The sequence below is a fragment of the Fopius arisanus genome, unplaced genomic scaffold (assembly GCF_000806365.1).
Source record: "Fopius arisanus strain USDA-PBARC FA_bdor unplaced genomic scaffold, ASM80636v1 scaffold00018, whole genome shotgun sequence".
NCBI lineage: Eukaryota > Metazoa > Arthropoda > Insecta > Hymenoptera > Braconidae > Fopius > Fopius arisanus.
The window spans coordinates 1534433-1551073 of NW_011887757.1; the positions used below are offsets into that span (position 1 = coordinate 1534433).

Sequence of the window (16641 nt, forward strand, 5' to 3'; positions counted from 1 at the left end):
TTAAAGTTTGGGATCAAATTTTGTGTTGCGGGAGCTGCTCGAATGGTTATAAAAAAATAATGAAAAAAAAGAAGAAACATTATTGAAGGGCGCTAAAGAGCGATATTGTTTAAAAGGGATCTACCAAGTTTACAAAAAAATAATAAAAATTACGCAGCTTACCATTGCTCTCCAGAAGATTGAGTGACCGCTAGATGCAATAGTAAGCTACGTATTTTTTATTATTTTTTAGCAAACTTGGTAAATCCCTTTTAAATAATATCGATCTTTAGCGCCCTTCACTAATTTTTCCTCTTTTTTTTCATTATTTTTTCATGTCCATTCAAGTGCTTCCCGCAACACAAAATTGATCCCAAATTTTAATGTATTTTAGGTCAAAAAGATCAAATTTAAACAAAAGTCGACGTTCAATAGATAGCCCACCCGGGCTTTAAAGAGTTTATTGCCGTCATATACATATATACAGCGTATGTACAAGTAGTAATACTTAATAGCTAGATCTCCAGCCCGTCGTTCTTTACCTAATATAATAAGACTTACTGTAAACTACTGATTTATTGTAGTTGGGGATGGCTGCAGAAAAATAGATGAATACGGAAAATAATGAGAATTTCAAAAAAACCCGATGATTGAGGATCCGACTCCTAGTCATTTCTTCATTTCACCTTTCTAATTCATTTCAATTCCACCGATTTCCCTGTTCCCCCCACGTTCACGTTTCAACCAATAATCTACAAAATTTCTCACGCACCTTTCCCGTATTTTTCTCTCCGTGTGGAAAATTGTGGGGTAATTTCAATACAAAAGACTGATCGTAAATTCAAAAGATTTATTTGCAGGTGTTTTCAGAATTCATTCGAGTTAACGAGCCGACAAGTTAACGAGTAACAATGATGGGACTAGAATATAAGATGGAAAATCCGACGAAGCCATGGAGCCGATGCCAGGAACCATCAGCACTTTTCCTGGTTCAACCTTTATTGGTTTTATGGAATTGGGCTGGAGTCTCCCTTCACCTGTGTTGCAGAGATCTGTTGCGCAGGCATGATAGAATGTTCTGTGCGTCGAGTCATTGACCTCTACATTTATGTACTGAGGAGTTTCTTGACAGGTACGTTGAAATTGCACTAGGGTATGAGGTGGATCGATAAGTTCTCGACGAAAAATGGTGCAGTATGTCATGTCACAACCGCTAGCAACTCCATTGTCTAGTATACAGGAATCATATGCAGATGCTGCGGTGCAGTAATAACATATCAAACCTGAAGATGAGGAAATCAAATTCTATATTTCATGTAAATCTCCACATTCCAGGTATTGCTGGGGAAAATAGCGATCGACGTTCAGGGAAAAAATCTTCGCTTAGGGTAGCGCCTTTGAATATTACGGAGAGTCAAAAATAAAAAATGGAAGAAAACAGCAGTATAATTAAACGAATAAACTAAATTCGCGAAAACACTGGCATTAATTACAATTTTTATCATTTTTAATGTCAATTGTTTATTCGAATTTCAATAAATTCAATCCTAATTTCAATAAATTCAATTCTAATTCCAATGAATTCAATTCTAATTCCAATAAACTCAATTCTGATTTCAATAAATTCAATTCTAATTTCCATAAATTAAATCCTAATTTCAATTAATTCAATTCAAATTTCAAAAAATTCGATTTTAATTTCAATAAATCTCAATTCAGTAAATTTTTAATTATTAAATAACTTAGAGAGTAACAAAAATCTTAAAATTCTCCTGGAATTTTTTAACAAATGATGTTCTGACGTTGTAATACTCTTGATAAAATCTTGTTTACTGGTAATTAATCTGTATTTTCGATATTTCTCAGTGGATAAGATATCATTTGAATTGACCAAAACTAATCACTGGACTTTTTAATACCTTTTCAAACAAAATGTGTACTTTTGAAAATGCAGTTTCTCCTACGTCTCAAGGAAAACAATCAAGAAGTTTCACTCCACTCTCAATTGATTGTTTAAACTTTCCGGTTCAAGAGAAAATTTCAACTAACTGTTGAGTAGAAATCGAAACACTGAACAACAATTATCATTGAATTGTAACCAAAAACAAATCATTCATTATTCCATTTACCGTTGGCAGAATTAATCCCCAGGAATCCCAGAATAATAAATGATATTATCATTATTTATTCATAAAATGGCTTCGGTTGTGATGGTGAATAGACAATACAAAGAACTGAACTAGCTGCTGTAAAAAATATCCAAGACCATGAATTGGTTATCAAGAAAACGGATAAGATATCTTCTAATCTATTGAACGAATTTTTTTTCTTATGTCATGTTCACCTTTAGGAAGTAACCAAACTATTAATTAATGGAGTACCTCGGAACAGATCGATTAAGAATTACTGTATCACGATTTAATTTGATTTTTTATTGAGTTTTCAATGAGTAAATGATCCGTGTCCGAAATGCGGACAGTTGTTCTTCGGTTTTGGGATGATTCCTCTCTTCTTTTCGTCTAGAGCTGATATATCATGGGCTAATTGGCAAGCTCATTAAATAAGCGTTAAGAAATTGCCTGAATTATGGGGTTCGCGATATTTTTCATGGAGTTATTGCGGTTGGAACGTGAAAACGTGAATTTCATGTTTTGCCGAAATTTCCGAGGAGTGATTCATTGGTGAAATCATAGTGTGACCTTGGATTGGAATCACATGAAATCAGTCCTGAAATCATGTGAAATCATGAGGAATCGCGTGAAATCTGTGGAGTATGATTTCATCGATTTCAAGTGATTTCTTATGAAAAAATCGATCGTAATAATCCATTATTCAACATTTCACTTTTTTCAGAATTTAATTACACTTGATTGAAAAAAAATGATGAATTCTTATGTAGGGAATTTCAGGATCAGAAGCAAAAAATGAGGGACTCCAGTTAGATGGCGTTTGAAATCTTTCATATTTTCATGTGAATTTTCAAATGAAATCACTTGAAATCATTTGAAATTTTCCAATCCAAAAAGCATTGATGAAATCACAGTATCATCTTGAATTACAATTACATGAAATCTATCCTGAAATCAGTCCTGAAATCATGAGAAATCATATGATTTCATCGATTTCATATGAAATCTTTGATATTTTCATATGAATTTTCATATGAAATCACTTGAAATCATTTGAAATTTTCCAATCCAGAATTCATTGATGAAATCACATTGTCATCTTGAATTACAATCACATGAAATCAGTCCTGAAATCATGAGAAATCACTTGAAATCTGTGGAATAAGATGATTTCATCGATTTCATATGAAATCTTTGATATTTTCATATGAATTTTCATATGAAATCACTTGAAATCATTTGAAATTTTCCAATCCAAAATTCATTGATGAAATCACATTGTCATCTTGAATTACAATCATATGAAATCAGTCCTGAAATCAGTCGTGAAATCATGAAAAATCACTTGAAATCTGTGGAATCATATGATTTCATCGATTTCATATAAAATCTTTGATATTTTCATATGAATTTTCATATGAAATCACTTGAAATCATTTGAAATTTCCCAAATCAAAAATAACATATCTGCAAATATAAATATATACATACTCTAAAGACCTCAACGACCTCGTTATAATGTAATTTAAATTTCTCACTTGCATTGATTTGATCAAGAGTTATCGATGATCGAATTTAACGTGTTACATTTCAAAAATTATTAATTCTGTTTAAATAAAATCCATAATAGTTATTCTCGCTAATAATAATGTTCTTCATTCTAATTCACATCCGACCTATCAAGCATGTAATCCAAAATAGCAAAAAAGTAATAAGTATTGAAATTTGTAGATTACTAAAATATATTATTAAAAATTATATTAAAAAATATTGACCATTGATTATTTCAATTAATATTAACCGCATTGTTATTCAATTATTATTAAATGATAATTGAAAATTCAATAGCAGCAATTGATTGCAATAAAAAATCAATATTAACCGGATTATATTAAATTGTTGCTGTTTATAATTCGAATTTTGCATTTAAACAAATCTACTTGTATCGAAATAATAATGGGTTTTTCCGTTCAATTGTATCCGTTCAAATATAAAAATCTCTAGAATAGCCGCATCCTCTAATCGAATTCAAAGGATTGTGCATTTAATTCCACAAAATAATTATTATCCATACAATTTCCAAATGCCTTACAAGAATAATTGGTAATTGCTGTGACTAGCTCGTCCGTTCCGTACGACTGCTACAAATTAAAAAAAAAAAAAAAAGCATAAAAAGGGAAAATGGCTGTCAGCAAAAAATAGACAAAACGCTCGGAAGAGATAAAAAACCTAACAATTAGAATAGGAAGTAATTTGAAGCGTTTTTTTTTTTTCGATCCAGCGCTGATTTCATAGAATGTACGATGTATACATTCCCCTCTTGACGGCACGGGGAAACTCCCGCGTATTGGAGAAGGCCATCACTATTATTCATTTCTCGGCTGGATGTCCACGTTAATTCACCTGTTCACACTTTAGTGTCACAAAAAAAACCATTAACTAGATTTCGTAATGAAAATATTAGGTGACGTCTCGTTACCCTTGACGTATATCCAGAGGACATATAAATTCGCGGGCGTTCAGGCATTGAGTCATTGGTGATTTGAAGTTACTGCAGGCATATGATTCGAATATTATTCAAGAAATAATCGGGGAAAAATGATTAATTTTAGTGTTGAGCTGTTAGTGATTGTGATAATTCTTGTGCAACAGATCGTCACCCAAACTACGCCGACTTTTTTTTTTGATGTTTCAAGTACAGTTTTTTTTATTGTTATTGAAAGTTTTCTTTTCTGCGTGGTTTGATCGTGTGATTTTTTGAGTCCATTTTTTGGTGGTTTTCGTTGATATTAATTGATTTTTATTAATTTTTAATATTAAAATTCATTGAATTGAAATTTCGGAGAAATACCCCTGGATAAATATATATTTGCAGTTTTACGGTTTTTATTTTGGTGGATTGTAATTAATTTATGTCATTATCCGGTTTGGAGTAAAAAAAAAACTAAAAAATGAAAGAAAATTTGAAAATTGAAATTCTCAGTCAAAAACAAATGAAAATTTCTGTGAGATGGCTCTAAAAAATTGTTCATTTTATAAGAACAAATTAAAGTGATTGAAAATTTATTTGACTGAGAGAACGAATTTTGATAAATGTTTGAAAATATGAGGTGGCCGCGTCGCCATCTTGAACACCAGAGGGCAGACGTATCAAGCAAAATGGCGGGCTGTTACTCACCTCGTATTTTAGAGCATTTATTACGATTATTTCTCTTCTTCAAATGAACCTCAAGTCGTTTTATTCTGTTTCCACAAAATGAACAAATTTTTTAAGTTATTTCCCTTAAATTTCAATGTATTTTCCATTTAATGTTTACATTCAATTACGACGCATCTTGATAGATTATTTTAAGGAGAACGAGTGAATATAACTTTTTCATCACGATGTGCTGAAAAGTCACTTTACGGCACGTCGTGATGAAATCGTATATTTCATAACAAGTGCGGAAAAGTGATTTTTGACGTGTGGGAGGTTTATAGCACGAGCTCAAAAGTTACTTTTCGGCACATCGTGATGAAAAATATTCACAACTCGTGTAGAAAGTTGTTTTTATCGCTTTTCCGCACTTGTTACGAAATATATTGTTTCAATAATTACTTTCGTAATTCTTTCAGCTACAGCTAAACCTACGCCCAGTGGACTTAGATGTCAGTGTGTTCCTGCGGGAACTTGTAACCCAACCCCTGGCATCGACATAAGAATCGTCAATTTGGTGAGTAATTAAAATTCTAAATCGTAAATTACAATTTAAAATTAGCAAAAATCGCTTAAAAAATTATGCCAACATATAATACAGTTAACAATAATAGCTTCTGTAATTATCTGTTAATTCCACACGGAGAGAAATAATTAGTAAAAATTACGGAAGTTTCAGTTTGCTTACCGATTACGGAATCGACTCGGAAAATTAGAGTGACGGTACCGTAATTTTTCACTGATAATTCAGATAAAAATTCTGTAAAATTTCCCACAATTACATTTCGCTCCGGAATTACGGAAAAGACAGGTAATTTTCATTGATTATTTTTTTCATCCCAATTTCAACCAATCAAATGGTGGCATTTCCCGTCACATGGTACAAGTAAAACGGTTTTACTTCGGATATTTTTCGAATATTTCTCTGTTTGTTGCTGAGCAATGAAAATATCCGATAAACAATTTGTACGCGTTTCAAACCCCAAAACTGGTTGTAAAAATTGAAAATTGAGATTTCCTAATAAAACCGTTTTACTTATACCATATGACGTGAAATGCCACACATTTAATTGCTTGAAATTGAAATGAAAAAAATAATCCTGCCAAATACCCCTCGACCTTCAAAATTAATCGGATATTTCCCTCCAGTTTCTCGGCGTATCACCGATCGGGTTAAATTTCACAGGTTAAAAATCCCGAGCGCTATGCAAACGGTCAAGTTACCGTGGTGCGTGTGAATAGATACTATTTTACTAACCACAAGAAAATATATCTGGCATTAGTAAGTCCTTACTTACACAGTGATTATCAGATTTACTGATAGTTAGTAAATATTATTGGCCAAAGAAAATTTTTTTCTCAGTTTACACGTTCCAAAAATTGTTTCCAAAAATTATCTTCAAAATCTTTTTGGATTGAGATATCTCAAATTTCAGCGATTACACCGTATCCATTCAGAAGTACCACAATAATAATAAAATTAGAATCACTGAACTCACCAATAGATTTATCATGTATTATGAATCCTTATTTTCAGACACTTTCAGCTCTCTGAGCCCCTGATTTTTCCGCTTGACGTCCCCATATGCTACACCATTTTGAAGCTTATAAAATCAGCTTTAAAATGGTCCTGACTTCATCTCCATATTTTCATCACCACTGAATTTATAACGTCTATAAGCATCGGTTTGAGTGTAAAATACCACGTCCTATCCGCACTTTTTGTTGGATTACAACAATAACAATATTTCAATAACAACAATAATATATAATAATAACTACAATACCAATATTTCAATCATGTATATGGTGTAATAATTATTATTATTTTAAGGGTATTCAATTGTCGATGACTACCAATGAAAAATTAATTTTCTTCCGATTCTAATATCAATTATGAATATACTAATATCAAGTATAAAATATACTTGATTCAAGTATTTATTTTTTTCTAGCTCGGGCAGTTTCACTTTAAAAATTCAAGTGAATTGTAAAAAAATCGTTCTCGATTCCATTCCATTGTCGCCTTAGTTAACAATAAAAAAATACTAAATAATAATAAAAATACCAAATGGATTTTCAGGGATCGAATTGCTCGGCAGGACAAGTCTGGTGCTGCGGGAATTCACCCATCACAAGTTCTTGTGGTACGCGAAAAGTCACTAATGCGTCACCTCAACCCACAGGAACAGCTAGATATGGAGCTTACCCTTGGCAAGTGGCTCTTTTGACACTTGACAACATGTACATAGGTTCTGGAGTACTTATCGACGCAAATTATGTGCTCACAGTGGCTCATAAAATCCAGCCTTATCGGTGAGTAATTGCAGTCTCAAAGCCCAAGGAAATTTAGCTTCACGGAAATTGCATATTAACATATTAACACCCGATAAATAAATAAACAAAATGATGTTGAGTCTTGAGAGCTTGAGTTTTTGATAGAAGAAAAATTGTCAATCGATTTTTCTCAGTTCTGGAAACTTCAAACTACGTTTTGGCGATTGGGATGGACGATCTACAGTCGAGCCAAATCCATACGTGGAATTGCGCTCCCAGGGAGTAGCAATACATCCGAATTTCAATTCTCAAAATCTCCAAAACGACGTGGCACTGATTCGGCTGAATGGAACGGCACCCATTACCACAGCTCCCAACATAAACACAGCTTGCTTACCATCCGGAATGCCAACAACTGGAACGAGGTAAAACTATCAATTAGAATTAAGATCTCAATCGCAGCATGAACCATTAAACTCACCTCTCATTATTTTATTTTTATCCTTTAATTGATTTTTCAAGGTGCTGGGTCAGTGGATGGGGAAAGAATGCCTTTGGAAGTGATGGAAATTATCAGCCACTTCTGAAGGAAGTTGATGTACCCATTGTGGATCAAGGAAGTTGTGAAACTCGACTTCGTGGCACGAGATTGGGATCTTTTTTCGCTTTAGACAGAGCGAGTTTCATCTGCGCTGGAGGTGAACAGGGAAAAGATGCCTGCACTGTAAGTACTTTCTGCCATTTTTTCTGATCTAAAAACAAAGCGTACCCTCTCCAGATTCCACTTTTAAAATTCTGTGGTGCGTTCCACTCAATTTTACGCTATTCTTGGGCTTCATCTGAATTTTTTTTTGCATATTTATTATTGTTATGTAACAGATTATATGGTATATCAATTCAAGAATTGTGGAACGAGCTGCAATATGATCAGAGAATGATTCTGTTTAATTGAAGTTGTGCTGAGATATTGAACAGAATCATTCGTTTTGATTTTATATCAATTATTATCTGATTTTTTCACATGCTGATTGATTTGCGAGAGGGATTCATCGGATATTCATTTTAATTTATGTAACTTTCTTTCTGCTCCGCACGAATGGCAACAGAAATGATATTGCCCTGATGAGAGAGGACGTCTTTAGGCTAGTCGTCAGCGTGCTGGCCCTATGACCAAAGCGTCCCGGTAGCGCAGGTTCGAGTCCCGATGGTGAAAAATTTTTCATCGTCGGAAAACGAACCCAGTGCCTGTGGAAGTTAGTTATAACGTAGCTAGATGAAAAGTGCGGGTAGGGAATTAGGTTGGGGTACCGCGTAGGTACTGGGAAAGGGTTGGTAAAAGACCCACTAGGGTCATACCATCTGGCACAACCCATTTATATCTATCTTATTGCCCTGATGAGGAACACACGAAGTGTTCGAAATGTTGGAAACATTGAAGACAATTCAATTTTCTGCTAATTTATGACCGTTCATGGTCCCAATAGAAGTGTTATTCATTGATATTCATTTGAAAAAATCAAAATAATTTTTTCTTAATATTATTCTATAAAGGCTGTAGCCTGAGAAATAAATCTGACACTTGTATAAGAATTCGGTTGATGTTAATGAGGCGCCATAATTAAGCCAGAATGCTGTTACATTAGAAACAATTAAATACTGATTAGTAGTTACCGAACGATTCAGTTAGGAATCGGCATGAACAGCCAATTGACGATTTGGTAATCATTACTGGATTATTAATTCACCGGAAAAACAGATTGCTCGCTGATGAGTCATTATGATTCAGAATAATGCATGAAATAAACGTAGGCTGGCAATAGTATCATACCGATCTTTGCGAGCTATTTATCCTTATTCCTTATTATGAAAGTAGAAACACAAAAATGAAGTTCGTCCAAGTCGAAATATCTCGAAACGCATAGGACTAATTGCTCATTGGTCAAGTCGAACCGCCAAATTCAAATTCGGCGCACGGAGTGCGCAGTCGGTGTCGTCTTTTTTATGTCTTTTTTATGTCTTTTTTATGAAAGTAGAAACACAAAAATGAAGTTCGTCCAAGTCGAAATATTTCGAAACCCGTAGGACGTATTTCTCATTGGTCAAGTCGAACCGCCAAATTCAAATTCGGCGCACGAATGCGCAGTAGGTCCCATCCTTTTTATGAAAGTAGAAACACAAAAATGAAGTTCGTCCGAGTCGAAATATCTCAAAGTGTGTAGGACGTATTTTTCATTCGTCAACTCGAACCGCGAAATTCAAATTCGGCGCACGAATGCGCAGTAGGTCCCGTCCTTTTTATGAAAGTAGAAACACAAAAATGAAGTTCGCCCGAGTCGAAATATCTCGAAACGCGTAGGACTAATTCCTATAGGTCAAGTCGAACCGCCAAACTCAAATTCGGCGCACGGAGTGCGCAGTAGTGCGCGGTATCGTAAGGATTAAATTGCACTACACCAAACACTTTTTTTCAAGTTATGATTTTTGAAAATGAATTCAGATAAATCAATCAAATCACGACTCATTGCCAACTTCATAATTCTCTATGAATAGTATAAAAACCCTTTAACAGGCACCTCTGATTCTGATAAAAATGATAATTCAATGTTTAAGGTGTCTCTCCAATACGCAAATAAAAACAGATACAGTCAGTGATTTTGGACGATATGAACTAGTGTTGTTGGATTTTGAATTAGGCAGGAAGGGAGCCACTATAATTCTCGATATAATTTCACAAGAAAAATTTACTGAATAAATGAACAAGCCCAGACCGGGATTTATTTTATTTAAAACTATTTTATAGTTATAAACAAAATTATTTTATTTTAAACCTGGAACCTTCCGATTACGCATCGGGTGCTCTCCCAACTGAACTATCCAGTCCCCAGCCATTTCTACATTTCCGATTTCTTGTACATATATTCCACCAAATATATATTATAAAAGCGAATTGAAAGAAAGGTTCAACTCAATTCATTAGGTAACATCAACCGAATTCTTTTATCAATGCATAAATCATCGAGTTGAAAAGAACAATTGGAAGCAACTGAATAAACACTGTACATTTTTAATTAATAAAGTAAGTTAACAAAATAGAAATCCTCTTCGTGGGGACATTCAATGGTTTTGCCATTTCTTTCGAAACAAAATAACTCGCAGTGATTTATCTGATTGTCATGACACGAACATCCGTGATTTCAGGGAGACGGTGGGGCACCTCTTGTCTGTCAATCCCCAAACGGACAGTTTCAAGTAATTGGTCTCGTCGCATGGGGCATAGGTTGTGCATCATCCGGAATTCCCGGTGTTTACGTCAACGTCAACAACTACCTCCAATGGATAAATCAGCAAATGACAGCTCTGGGCTAAAAAAAAAATCACCTCAACCTCCAATTTAAACTAGCAAAGATACTCATTAATTTCAATAACAAATTATTTTTTTTATCAATAAATCTGTTAATTAATAAAACACCGACTAAGGTCTGACGAATAAAATTTATATTTTCTCCAAGTTATTTATAACATTGGCTTATAAATACTCTTCTCATCACTTTTGCTCATTTTCTCTCATTGCTATTTACAGTGAAATTTAACCTAATGATTCATCTTTTCCATTTTCTCCTGAATAACGGAATGAGAAAATTTTTTTTTATTCTAACGACGAGTCTCCGTGATTTTTATTTCTCTCTCTTTCAACGACAAACCACTCCTGATACGCGATTCGTTTTTTTTTTATTCTCTTTTCAACATATACAAATATAGTTTACTCTTGAGAACGATTGATTGTTTTGTTCTCGTTAACGTCACGTTACAATTTCTGATCAATAGACAATAAATCTCAATTTCATTCTTTCATTTACTTAAATCGTTTCCAATCGATTTATCATTCCAACCGTCTGCATTAAATTATCATGAAAACTTGAGCTCCTCCTGGGTATTATTACCATTTTATTCATGTGATTAAATCAAGTGAATAAAAAAATTATGCGGATTTTTAATCTATTTTTGTGTAAAAAAATAAAATAATAAATGCATTGACGAGTGGATTTACCACTAGAAATTTTAGCAAAGATAATTCAATGGTTTTTTTGTGCTAGGATTTGGATAAAATTATTTTAAAGGACAGGAGGAGCATAAGTTTTGACGATGTAAATATTTTTTCTTAATACTTGGCATAAGCAAACGTCGCCGGAAAAATGCTTGAGAGTGTGCGAAATATTACTTCAATTTTCTCACGACCAATTTTACAATTTGGCAGTATTTCTAATTGAATTATCATACGGTATTTCACATTTTTCTCTAATCAAGGAGGTAGAGTTACAGTTTAGTAGTGAAATGGTAAATGACAGCCGAAGATTCGTGAAAGGATTAGCTAATTACCTCCAATAGAGATATTCGCTAAATAATCTGCATAAAATTTAACGAATCCTCGTCTTTTACCACTCCTCAACGTTTAGTCTTTGCATCATTGCTCTGAAGATTTTTCATATTTTGTTAAGTGCATTTTCACTTTAGTTTCAGCTACTTAAAAAATTTTACAAAATATATCTTGCCTAGAGAGACTATTTCAGCGATGAAACGAGTCGAGTGGAATAAAAAATTTCGGGTAATTACTCCGTTATCGTGAAAATTATCGATTTTACGTAAAAATGTGAAAGAGCATTTTTTGTGGGAAATTTTATCCTCTAGAAAAAAGGTCTCTTGACATTGCATCATGAAGTCACTCAATACCGAGATAATTCCACCATCAACAATTAGAGACACATGATAACGACTCGACTCATTTTACCCCATCACGGCATATCTCCTCGTGTTTCTTATTCCATTCCTATATAAATCGGGAATAATTCAGAGTTCATGAAGCTACATTTGATCATTAATTATTTGCTTAATGTCTGTCATATGAAAAAGAGCCACTAAAAACTGTCAAACGAATTTGTCAAGAAATCAAGACCTTCTCTCTCTGTCACTAACGAACTAAAATTGATTGACTTCACCCATTAATTCCAACGAACATTCAATTCTACTTATGTAGGAGATAACCTCGTTAGTGAATGCAAATGACATCGATGGAAAAATACTGAAATTCACACAAATCAATCTAATTATAATGGAGGAGATAATGTAACTCTATAGAGCCTCAAAGCCTTTGTTCTTTTTTTATTATTTAGAATTATCACGAACTTCCAAGAATTAGCAACCCCAATCACTTGTGATTTTTGTCAATGAAAAATCCACAATTTGTTCGAGAAATTACAGATTATTGTTAATTTGTAGAAATAAAAATACAATACGAAATGAAAAAATTGAAATGTCAACGTACAACTAATACACGACGAGAACCTCAATGGAGCAATAGCTGTAATCCACAAAATATTTTCCATAAACGCAAAATTTAATATTGTTTCTCGTGAAGTTTGGTACTTAAACGCCTTTGGCAGTCAACGTACAGACGAAGTTCTTTCAATATTAAGAATAACCCCTGTCAAAAATGTTTACTAAACTAAAATTGTGTACTCTCGTACTCGAAGACAGTTCGATAATCTAGAAATCAATATTTTCTGTACAATAGTCTAACTAATACGTCTCTCAACGCCGTGAGAATCCAAATCAGTCATGAATTGGTAAAAAGAGATGAGTTTGAAATTCAAGTCTTCACTATATCGTGAGTAAACTGTTGAGTTCATTTCTAGATTATTTTCAGGGCTATATTTTTCTACAAACTCAATGGTTTACGGAATATTAAAAGGCCTCGGAGATGAAAAAAAAGTTGCTGAAATGCAAGTGAAATTTTGTTCTCTCAATTATCAGCGAAGGAGAGACAGAAATTTATGCAAGATGGCTTTAAAAAATTGTTCACTCCACAGAAACGGAATGCCACAAACGGAATTTCATATAATAACATTCAATAATATTTATAGCTATTTAAAAGTCCGAAGTGAGGACACCGTCATCTTTGAAATCGCTGGAGGCGGGGAACGCCCACAAGATGGCGGCGTCTATGTTCCCCGTTCACCTCGCGTTTTCAAAGGTTTATTAAAATTGTTTATAAACTTCAAATCGCCCCCGACCCACCCCATCCTGTTCCTCCAAAAAGAACATATTTTTAAAACCAATCGGCGAAATTCTTTATCGTATTTAGACTGAGAAATCGAGGCGCAAAGTTATCCCCGCATTTCAGTAATTTTTTTTTCTCTTTTTCCAAGGCCTTTCAACGAAGTAAAGAAAGTAGTTCCTAGAATAATCTCAATTTATCATTTCACCAGAGAAATGAGTTAGACGAATGTAATAAAATCTACTCTACGTTTTTATCATCACAATGAGTTGAAAGCAAAAAATCATGACACCCGGAGCAATAGAGGTGAGTGCAAAAAAGAAATATTATTAATTTATAGCATTTTGTACACATATCGACGATGTGATTTGTCTTTTGCACTCGCCTGGAAGGGAAGTCGGTATTCTCTTTTATTTAATACGTTTTCGCACTGAATCACTCGGCACACACACGATTCTTAATTTATTTAGATTTTCCTTCGCTCTTTTGTGATTTGTTTTTAAATTTTAATTGATGAGCTTCAGACCTTTGGACTGCTCTGATGGGTCAGTTGGACGGAGTGGTGCGAGACAGGCGGTGATAGTAAATGTCCACGTTCCATCTCATTGACTTCCTGCTGATCACCACCACCAATTGATATTGTTGATCGTGCCAAGCTGTTACGCTGCCGACACATGTAGGGAGTCTCACCGGGTGATGGAGTTTCACGTCCCTGTCATTCAGAAAAAACAAGTGGAGAATTTCATTACATGTTGTTTGCAATCATCTTAAAATTTTTATAAAATCTCATTGAAAAGTTTTTTTCAGACATAATCGAATTGATTTCAAATATGAGAAACAAGGAAAACCAAAATAGATGAACATATCAGGAAGCTGACAAAAAAAACCAATGGAAAATTCGAAAGTGAAAACAAGTTGATAGATTGATTTTTAAAAATCACATCGCATTTTTCGAAAACCATGAAAATTTAAATATCTTCATATTTTTCTCCGAACGCGTAAATCTCTTTGCTTCATCTCAATAGGGCATAATGTAACTAATAGAAATAATGTAACGAAAAGAAATCGTTTCAGATACAAAGTTGAATATCTTTTGAACGAATCATCCGATCTAGCCCATCTGCAATACCAAACATCTCAATCAAAATCTTTCTGCCGAATTTCAAGTTGATAGATTGATTTTAAAAAATCAGAGAGGGAGTATGTCGCATTTTTTTAATATGAAAATCGAAATATACCAAAGACTTTGGAGGAACACATATATATACATATATATATATTCTGACTGATCCATATAGAGCATAGACATTGAGACGAACATTTCAAAAGAATAAAAGAATAAGAGATGTAAGCGATGTATTTTCAAAAAACTTTTCAGAAACAATCCCAGATATTTCAAAAACTACTTGACCGATCGGGCTGAAATTCAGCACAGATGGAGTCCATATTAGAACCTATGAACTGACCAAATTTCAGATTTTTGGGAATTAATTTATCCGTTTATTCTTCAAACTTCGTATTTTTACGTTTCAGACCATTCTACGTCATTTCCAGGGAAAATTAGAGAATCAAAAAATCGAAAGATTGCCATTCCATTCAGAAGCAAAAATCGGAAAAATTATTTCAATGTCTAGCCATATTATATTATACATATATTATATTATATTGTAAATTATTTCAATATATAGCCATGGTAATTATATCACAATTTCCATATTTTGGATGGGAACTATCGTTTTAACTTCTAATCATAATCGATTGGAGTAGAATAGCCTGTGACGAGTCCAAAATTCAAATATTTCCGAAATACAATTTTTGGCTTATCTCCATCTTCTAATTAAATTCGATAACGAAACAGATTTTTTGAACCCTCATTAAAATATTTCATAACATTTTTCGTTCAGTTATCGCAAAAAACTGATTTTTTAATAGAAATAAAAGTTAAAAAATTAAATAGATGAATGGAATTTTTATTTTTAATTCGGGAGCCTGGGATCAAACCGTGGGGTTCTTCATTGGTGGAATGACTTTATGACCTTGAATTAAAATCAGTCCAGAAATCACGTGAAATCATTAGAAATCATGAGAAATCACGTGAAATCCGTGGAGTCGGATGATTTCATCGATTTCGAATGATTCCATATGAAATCACTTGAAACCATTTGAAATCAGTCAAGTCATTTGTCATATTCCGAATTTCGTTCACTAGTTCTCAGCGAACGTTCTTTCAGTAAAAAAGAAAAAACAAATTTTGCTTAAATGATGAAATGGGAAATTAAAAATCAATTGAAATCATTTGAAATCATCAAGTCGGAAGGAAAACCTCTTGAAATCACTTGAAATAACGTGAAATCAATCAAATACTGAATAATGAATAATATTTTTCACTTTCTTCAAATGGAAAAATTAGTTTCATAATTCCTGGACATCTGTATGCTTACTATTTAAGTAAAAATAATGCCAGGGTGTCACGGTCCGATTTCGTAATCAATCGATGCCACTAGTTGATTCATCATCGGAATATTTCAATGACCTATTAATGCTCGCTTTAAATTCATGAGATCAATTTCAATCAGAATGTTTTTATTGTTATTTTATTATTGAAATGGTGAAGTCTAAATCGGTGGGTGACAAGTTCATTAATAATCATTTAAGGCCCAGTCGAACTATCTATCGAATGTCATCTTTTGTATAGATTTTATCTTTTTAGCCTAAAATACATTAAAATTTGAGATCAAATTTGTGTTGCGGGAGCTACTCGAATGGTTATAAAAAAATAATGAAAAAAAAAACAGGAAAAATTATTGAAGGGCGCTAAAGAGCGATATTGTTTAAAAGGGATCTACCAAGTTTACAAAAAAATAATAAAATTACGCAGCTTACCATTGCTCTCCAGAAGATTGAGTGACAGCTAGATGCAATAGTAAGCTACGTATTTTTTATTATTTTTTAGCAAACTTGGTAAATCCCTTTTAAATAATATCGATCTTTACCGCCCTTCAATAATT

The 16641-nt window shown here is 33.4% G+C and overlaps 4 protein-coding genes across 6 annotated transcripts in view; 2 read left to right on the forward strand and 2 right to left on the reverse strand.

The window, feature by feature from the left end:
- LOC105264053 (Testicular haploid expressed gene) overlaps nucleotides 1-937 on the forward strand; it is a 5758-nt gene extending 4821 nt beyond the window's left edge. The window contains exon 7 of the mRNA XM_011300628.1: nucleotides 850-937. The gene's annotated coding sequence lies outside the window, so the exon portion shown is untranslated. The remainder of the gene's footprint in view (nucleotides 1-849) is intronic.
- LOC105264032 (uncharacterized) lies at nucleotides 810-2228 on the reverse strand. 3 transcript variants are annotated; one of them, XR_891953.1, is made up of 3 exons: nucleotides 2109-2200; nucleotides 1899-2027; nucleotides 1176-1262 (listed from the first exon to the last, which is right to left on the reverse strand). XR_891953.1 is itself a non-coding variant. In XM_011300603.1 (2 exons), exons 1-2 carry the CDS (start codon nucleotides 2158-2160, stop codon nucleotides 862-864), a joined length of 453 nt encoding a protein of 150 aa, XP_011298905.1. In that variant the 5' UTR covers nucleotides 2161-2228; the 3' UTR covers nucleotides 810-861. The 3 variants fall into 3 exon arrangements, 1 of the variants encoding a protein (XP_011298905.1); XR_891954.1 differs by having other exon boundaries at nucleotides 1899-2049; nucleotides 2109-2198; XM_011300603.1 differs by lacking the exon at nucleotides 1899-2027 and having other exon boundaries at nucleotides 810-1262; nucleotides 2109-2228.
- A 5147-nt stretch (nucleotides 2229-7375) lies between these two features.
- On the forward strand, nucleotides 7376-8508 carry LOC105264054 (serine protease 42). The gene is made up of 4 exons (XM_011300629.1): nucleotides 7376-7620; nucleotides 7776-8006; nucleotides 8104-8305; nucleotides 8461-8508. Exons 1-4 carry the CDS (start codon nucleotides 7376-7378, stop codon nucleotides 8506-8508), a joined length of 726 nt encoding a protein of 241 aa, XP_011298931.1.
- Nucleotides 8509-10856: 2348 nt separating this feature from the next.
- Nucleotides 10857-16641, reverse strand: part of ZnT63C (zinc transporter 63C) — an 18842-nt gene continuing 13057 nt past the window's right edge. The window contains exons 7-8 of the mRNA XM_011300630.1: nucleotides 14160-14345; nucleotides 10857-10943 (exon numbers count right to left, since the gene is read on the reverse strand). Of these exons, the coding sequence (XP_011298932.1) occupies nucleotides 10923-10943; nucleotides 14160-14345 (207 nt within the window). The 3' untranslated portion in view covers nucleotides 10857-10922. The remainder of the gene's footprint in view (nucleotides 10944-14159; nucleotides 14346-16641) is intronic.

What these genes read in the sequence shown, in the direction of transcription:
- LOC105264032 (XM_011300603.1), bottom strand. Translation starts at nt 2,160, where the DNA reads ATGATAATATCATTTATTATTCTGGGATTCCTGGGGATTAATTCTGCC. An exon ending in GGGGATTAATTCTGCCAACG is followed by an intron (nt 1,263 to 2,108) that starts GTAAATGGAATA and finishes CCTCATCTTCAG; the next exon opens with GTTTGATATGTTATTACTGC.
- LOC105264054 (XM_011300629.1), top strand. Translation starts at nt 7,376, where the DNA reads ATGGATTTTCAGGGATCGAATTGCTCGGCAGGACAAGTCTGGTGCTGC. An exon ending in CATAAAATCCAGCCTTATCG is followed by an intron (nt 7,621 to 7,775) that starts GTGAGTAATTGC and finishes GATTTTTCTCAG; the next exon opens with TTCTGGAAACTTCAAACTAC. An exon ending in AGGGAAAAGATGCCTGCACT is followed by an intron (nt 8,306 to 8,460) that starts GTAAGTACTTTC and finishes GTTATGTAACAG; the next exon opens with ATTATATGGTATATCAATTC.